The following is a 6931-nucleotide window of genomic DNA, read 5'->3' on the forward strand; positions in this document are numbered from 1 at the left end:
TTACTTGAAGTTGTTTCAACGCAGTTATGAAGATTTTCATGAATTAAAATGTGAAATGTGATTCCTGTTCTTTTGTGATCCTATTTCTGTATAGGACAGTTGATGGCCCAGCACTGGGTGCCATTAGTGGCTCTATTGTTGCTGGCCTGTGCAGTTTCTGCCGCTGCCATACTGGGAATCAACACGAGGCAATAGCACCTTCCTTTCATACGACAATCACGTGACTGTCCAATCTGTCCCCACGATATCTATTTTGGGACCACCCCGTGCCTCATAGGTGGGAACTCCCTTCCTACCCTATGCTTCTTTCCCTCTACCTATCTCTCTTCACCGCTCCCGTGCCTCAGCGGCCCACCCGCCTCCCCACCGTCGCAGCACCCTGGTGGCCCAACCTCCTCCCCACTGTCTCTGTGCCCCGACGGCCCAACCCGCCTCCCCATCGTCCCCACACCCCGGCGGCACAACCCACCTCCCCACCGTCCACGCTCCCCAGCGACCCAACTAGCCTCCCCACTATCCCCATGCCCTGGCGGCCAACCTGCCTTCCCACCATCCCTGCGTCCCGGCAGCTCAACCTCCTCGCCACTCCCCCCACCGTCCTCCCTCCCCTCCCCGCCTCCCCACCATTCCCGCGTCCTGGCGACCCAATCCGTCTCCCCACTGTCCCCGCCCCCCAGCTGCCCAACCCGCCTCCCCCTCCCCACCGGTCCCCATTCCCCGGCATCCAACACCCATCGCCTCCCCACCGTCCCCACTCCCCACCAGCGGACCCTAACCTAGCCTCCCCAACCGTCCCCATGAATTCCAAACCCGCCTCCATCACCATCCCGCGGATCCCCGATGGCCCAACCATGCCTTCCCACTGTCCCCCATCCCCAGCGACACAACCCACCTCCCCACCAAAACGACCCAACCCAGCTCCCCACGTTCCCCTCACTCCAGCGACCCATCCCGGCTCCCCGTCGTCCCCACGCCTCAGCAGCCCAACCCGCGTCCCTACCGCCCTGCGCTCCTGCGGTCCAAAACCTGCCTCACCACTGTTCCTGCACCCCGGTAGCCCAACCCACCTCACCCCTGTCTCCGCACCCTGGCAGCCCAACCCACCTCCCCACTGTCCCACGCAGCCACCCAACCCGCCTCCCCACCATCCCCACTCCCTGGCATCCCAAAACCTGCCTCCCCACCATCCCGCTCCCCAGCGCTCTAACTCGCCTCCCCACTGTCCCCATGGCCCAACCCGCCTCCTCACTGTCCCCACTCACCGACACCCTAACCCGCCTCCCCACCGTCCCCACTCTCCAGCAGCCCAACCTGCCTCCCCACCGTCCTTGCACCCCGGTTCCCCAACATGCCTTCCCACCATCCCCACAGCCCGTCGGCCCAACCAACCTCCCCACTGTCCCTACCATGCTCTGCCGGACCAACCCGCCTCCCCATCGTCCCTAAGCACCTGCTGCCCAACTGCGCCCAGATGAACCAACCCGCCTCCCCACCCCCACAATCAACGCGCCCCGCCGGCCTAACCTGCTCCCCACAATCAACGCGCCCCGCCAGCCTAACCTGCTTTCCCACTGTCCCCAAGCACCTGCGGCTCAACCTCGCCCTGCCGGACCAACCTGCCTCCCCACCGTCCCCGTGCACCACCGACCCAACCCGACACCCCACTTCCCCGTGCCCCGGCGGTCTATACTGCCTCCCCACCATCCTCCCTCCCTGCCTCCCCCACCGTCCATGTCCAGCAGCCCAACCCACCTCCCCACTTCCCCCCCCCCCCCTCCCTGCCTCATAACCATTCTAACCCCCAGATGGCCCAACCCACCCACCCTCCCCACCGTCTCAGTGCCCTAGCGACCCAACCCGTCTCCCCATCGTCCCTGCGCCCCGCAGACCCAGCCTGTCTCCCCACCGTCCCAGCTCCCTAGCCGCCCATCCCCATTCCCCAGCATCCCACCCTGCCTCCCACTATTCCCACTCCCCAGCAACCCAACCCGCCTCCCCATCGTCCGTGCCCTTTTGCCTCAATCTGCCTTCCCCCTGTCCCCGTACCCCAACCCGCCTCCTCACCGTCTACGCTCCCTGATGGCCCAACCCACCTCCCCACGGTCCCCGCTCCCCTGTAGCCCAACCTGCCTTCACACTGTCCCCCGCTCCCCAGCAACCCAACCCAACCCGTCTCCCCCCCATTCCCACTCCCAAGCGATCCAACCCAGCTCCCCACCTTCCCCATGCCACAGTGACCCATCCTGGCTCCCCATTGTCCCCACGCTCAGCGGCCCAACCCGGCTCCCTACCGCCCCACTCCCCTACGGCCAGACCTGCCTCCCCACCATCCTCGCTCCTTGCCTCCCCACTGTTCCTGCGCCCAGGCGGCCCAACCCACCTCCCCCTGTCTTTGCACCCTGGCGGCCCAACCCACCTCCCCACCGTCCTGCGCCCCACGGGCCCAACCCGTCTCCCCAATGTCCCTGCTCCGCCCCGGCCCAGCATGTCTCCCGACCGTCCCCGCTCCCCTGCCTCCCAACCCGCCTCTCCACTGTCCCCACTCCCTGGCTTCCCAAACAACCTCCCCACCATCCCCGCCCCCTAGGGCACCAACCCGCCACCCCACCATCCCATCCCCGCCCGGCGCCCTAACCTGCCTCCCCTCTCTCCCATGGCCCAATCCGCCTCCTCACCATCCTCAGTCACCGACGGCCCAACACGCCTCCCCACTGTCCCTGCTCCCCAGCAGCCCTACCTGCCTCCCACACCCTCCCTGCTCCCCGGCGGAGACCCAACCCGGCCTCCCCACATCCTCGCGTCCCAGTGCCCCAACATGCCTCCCCACCATACTCGCGCCCCGGTGCCCCAACACGCGCGCCTCTCTCCACTGTCCCCACAGCCTGTTGGCCCAACCCACCTCCCCACTGTCCCTAAGCACCTGCGACCCAACCGCGCACTACTGGACCTACTCCCCTCGCCACCGTCACTGCTGCCTGCCGGCACAACCCACCCGCCTTCCCATCGTCCCTAAGCACCTGCGGCCCAACTGCACCCTGATAGACCAACCCGCCCCCCATCCACCATCCCCGCACACCCGCCAGCCCAAACCTGCCTCCCCACCGTCCCCCAGCACCTGTGGCCCAACCGCGCCCTGCCGGACCAACCCGACTCCCCACCGTCCCCACGCCCCACCGGCCCAACACGACTCCCCACTGTCCCCGCGCCCTGGCAGTCCAACCCGCCTCCCCACCATCCCACCCCAGGCTGCCCAACCCAGCTCCCCAAACAGAGAGAGAGAGAGAGAGAGAGAGAAAGAGAGAGACAGAGACAGAGACAGAGAGAAAGAAAGAAAGAGAGAAAAAAGAGAAGGACGACGAGAGAGAGAAGGAGAGAGAGAGAGAGAGAGCATCTCGTGGAGATGCTTCTATCCATTTAACACCTCTGCTTAACTTTAGGTTGGGAATATGCCACTGAATCCTGTGAATGCTCCTGGGGCTTCCAGGAATCTTTTGCTTTTCCTGGGCCTTCGAGGAATCTTGTGGCTTTCCTGGCACTTCCAGAAATCCTGTCATTTTTCTGGGGTTTCATGGATCCCTTTAATTTTCCTGGGGCTTTGAAAGATCAATAAAAAGCTAAGAACACATTTTAACATATGTTTCCGCACAAGTTCAATTTCTTTCAAGGATTAACATAGCAAATATATTTCAGAATAAATATAAAACTTTCCATGCGACAACAAACTTTCTCTTCAATTTTCTAGATGTGACCCTTCTTCGTGAGGCCAGCGCATACTTCATCCTGCCATTCCCTGAAGACGGACATTTGCCTCTGCAGTTTACAGTTGTACTTTTCCAGGTCTGTATTTCTCTTGGATGTTCTTGAGCTCCCAGAGCAATTCCTCCTTTGCCCCTCGCTGCTGTCGCACTTCATCTTCCAGCTGGTCGTTCTGTTAACCCTGGGCACTGGTCTTCCTCTCCTGAGACTCTATGCAAAGATCTCGTTCCTTCAGCAGGGATGCCAGCTCGTTCCTCTTGAGTTCCACCGCCTGAAGTCCACACTGGAGTCCACACTTTTCCACGTCCTTCTGCAGGCACTGGAACCTGAGCTCGAGGTCTTTCCTCTCAGATTCGCGCTGCTCCTGGATGAGCCTCGCCATCCACAATGTTTTTTTAGTCTTGAGCTGCAGGTCTTTCTCCTTCTGTCGTAGGAGTTTCTCATGCGTTTGAAGCTGGCAGTTTGCCTCTGCCAACTTCGCAGTCAGATTCCTTATCTTCTCACGTAGTGCATCGTTTCTGCACAATTTCCTTTGCATTGTCCTTCAACTGCTGATATTCCTCTGTGATCTTGAAGATCTTGTCCTCAAAGCTGTTGTTTCTCCCTCTTCTCTTCATTGTTTTCTCCTTCAGAAACAGCGTTTCAGCTTCGAGCGAATGGGCCCTTTCTTGTCAGGCCTGTTGTGGCAGCACATCATAAGTAATCTGTATCTAATGAGTGTGTTCTTCCCTGTCCTCCATCTTATGCATCTCCTCATATAGTAGTCGAGCCTCTGTTGCAACTGGAGATCTCTCCTATCCATGTTCACCTGCTGTTCTCTCTGGAACTGGATGGTGTCTCGCAAGGCCGCAATTCTCTCGTTCAATTCCTTTTCCTTGCTAGGTTCTTCGGCCCCATCATCAGACATCCCCCAACCTCACCAGTGAATAAAGCGTTACAGTAACATGATGACTATTCCTGCATTAGACTTCTCTCTGTATTTTGCAGATCTAAACCATAACGTCCCAACAACAGCTGCTGCCCCAGCCAGTAAGTCCACATTTTCTTCTTTAACTGGAATCCATACTCAGTTCTTATATACTCTTCTCTCTCGATTTTTCATTGTTTTTCTATATATTTCACGAAAGATATTTCGATTTGTCTGATTATACAAGGAAAGATTTTGAAAGATTTGAATACCTTCTGTTTCTTGGTGTTATAACTCTCTCTCTCTCTCTCTCTCTCTCTCTCTCTCTCTCTCTCTCTCTCTCTCTCTCTCTCTGCCAGCTCCGAAGGTAGGGAATTCTTCATTTGTCCCTTCATTTATGTGTAAGGCTTAGCAGTGAAAAGCGTATTTTTAGCTTAGGTGTTTAAGGAATACGTAGGCGTTTCGAGAGAGGAGAGAGAGAGAGAGAGAGAGACTGAGATCGAGAGAGAGAGAGAGAGAGAGAGAGAGAGAGAGAGAGAGAGACATTTGAAATCACTCCGTGTAACATGTGTTGTACCAAATTTTTTTTCATTTCTTTTATGCGGTGTAATGCCTTTCAATTGGGGGAGACTTTTTAAAATTAAAATACTATTCCTTGTTTCCATCAAAAGAATGGATAGGAGAGAAGAGAGAGAGAGTGAGAAAAAGGAGTGTTATATATATATATATATATATATATATATATATATATATATATATATATATATATATATATATATATATATATATATATATATATATATATATATATATATATATATATATATATATATATATATATATATATATATATATATGTAATGCCCACAGACCGGCCACCTTTTAGAATCAAAATGACAGAAGCAGAACTACGCACACCTGAAGCATTGAGAGACACCACTCATGGCAGTAATGACAGCCCTCACGAAAGCATACCTGCAATATGTGTGTTCCACAGTTTGGCTTTTTATCCCTCCTGCAGTTTCTAACACAAGTAAGGTAGTAGTCTCGCTCTTTGTTCTTGTAAGGAAGTCTTAAACACAAAACTGACAAACATAAGTTCTGAATCTCGCATGTCAAATATTATTAACAACAAGCTTCCTGCACTGACCTACAGTCATTTTTAAAGCATATATGAACCTATGGGGCTACTCACAGATCTTATAAGAGAAACTATCTGTTTAATTACAGTATACCAGCTGACCGACCCAGCTCTGTTTGGGATAACTGATAAACTTGCTCCCTCTCTCTCTCCCTCCCTCTCTCTCTCTCTCTCTCTCTCTCTTTATTTCTCCAACCACCTCTGTCTCTTCCCCTCTTTGTTCTCACTAATGCTAAGGTCACACATTCACGTATCAACGCACGCACGCCTACGCATGAAATTGGTAGTTGGCAACAGCTTATGTCAGTAAACCGTAAATGTAACGTAAAACATACGTAAAATCATAGATGTGCGGTGACGGGTCGTTTGGGCTCTAAGCTCCGCCCACTAAGGCGCCGTAGCCCGCTCCAGTTTTGAAATGTTCAAAACAAGTCGTGGGTGGTCACGCCAAATGTCACCTGACGTAGCTCCAGGCATTGAACGTAGGACCCACGGTGACTACTGCAGGGTAAGCGCTAGGGTCACCTGCATTGTTCGCCGTCGTTGTTTTCTTTCTGCCGCGAAGGACGTGGGCCTGCTAATTGCGCTGTAGCCTACGGGGAAACTGATTCGCACATTTACAACCCTGTACGACATGGCAACGCTGTAGCGTGGTATAAAAGGTCAGGTCGGCGCGGAATAAGGGAAAGGCCTGTGCCAACAAGAAGTGTTGGCTTAATAAAACAACAACAACTACAAACAACCCTCAGGTCAGCTGTTGTTTCCGTCTCCCGAGAGCAGCAGTTTCCTCCAAGTACTCTCCACAACGCCCTTCAAGATGCCGAACCTCCTAAAACGACCAAGGAAGGGACCATCAACGTCACATCTTGCAGGACCTTCTTTTGGCCCGGAGAAGACTCCTACAGCCACTCCTGCAGACACTCAGGTCGAGGAAATGTCATCTTCCACCTACAGGAGTCGGAGTTGGATGAGATACAGAGTGATGACAGCGACACGGAAGACGACTGACGGACAGGAAGAAGTGGATATTGAACATATTCCACTTCCTCAAGCCCCACATCGTCTGTCAGAAGAAGCCCAAGATGTTGGGATGCCAATGGTATGTACTATATTGTAATGTCTGACTT

At 54.6% G+C, this 6931-nt stretch overlaps 2 protein-coding genes across 2 annotated transcripts; both read left to right on the top strand.

Moving 5' to 3' along the window:
• Window positions 1-299: 299 nt before the first annotated feature.
• Window positions 300-1475, top strand: LOC135217562 (uncharacterized). Its single transcript, XM_064253528.1, has one exon. The coding sequence runs from the start codon at window positions 300-302 to the stop codon at window positions 1473-1475; it is 1176 nt and encodes a 391-aa protein (XP_064109598.1).
• LOC135217563 (uncharacterized) lies at window positions 1472-3748 on the top strand. Its single transcript, XM_064253529.1, has 4 exons — window positions 1472-1671; window positions 1980-2139; window positions 2271-3245; window positions 3743-3748. Exons 1-4 carry the CDS (start codon window positions 1472-1474, stop codon window positions 3746-3748), a joined length of 1341 nt encoding a protein of 446 aa, XP_064109599.1.
• The last annotated feature ends 3183 nt before the right edge of the window (window positions 3749-6931 follow it).

Source organism: Macrobrachium nipponense, chromosome 7, assembly GCF_015104395.2.
Source record: "Macrobrachium nipponense isolate FS-2020 chromosome 7, ASM1510439v2, whole genome shotgun sequence".
In the NCBI taxonomy this organism is placed as follows: Eukaryota; Metazoa; Arthropoda; class Malacostraca; order Decapoda; family Palaemonidae; genus Macrobrachium; species Macrobrachium nipponense.

Coding starts and splice junctions, on each gene's coding strand:
- LOC135217563 (XM_064253529.1), top strand. CDS start 1,472: ATGAACCAACCCGCCTCCCCACCCCCACAATCAACGCGCCCCGCCGGC. Junction 1,672..1,979: donor ACCCGACACCCCACTTCCCC/GTGCCCCGGCGG, acceptor CCCACTCCCCAG/CAACCCAACCCGCCTCCCCA. Junction 2,140..2,270: donor GCCCAACCTGCCTTCACACT/GTCCCCCGCTCC, acceptor CCCCACGCTCAG/CGGCCCAACCCGGCTCCCTA.
- LOC135217562 (XM_064253528.1), top strand. CDS start 300: ATGCTTCTTTCCCTCTACCTATCTCTCTTCACCGCTCCCGTGCCTCAG.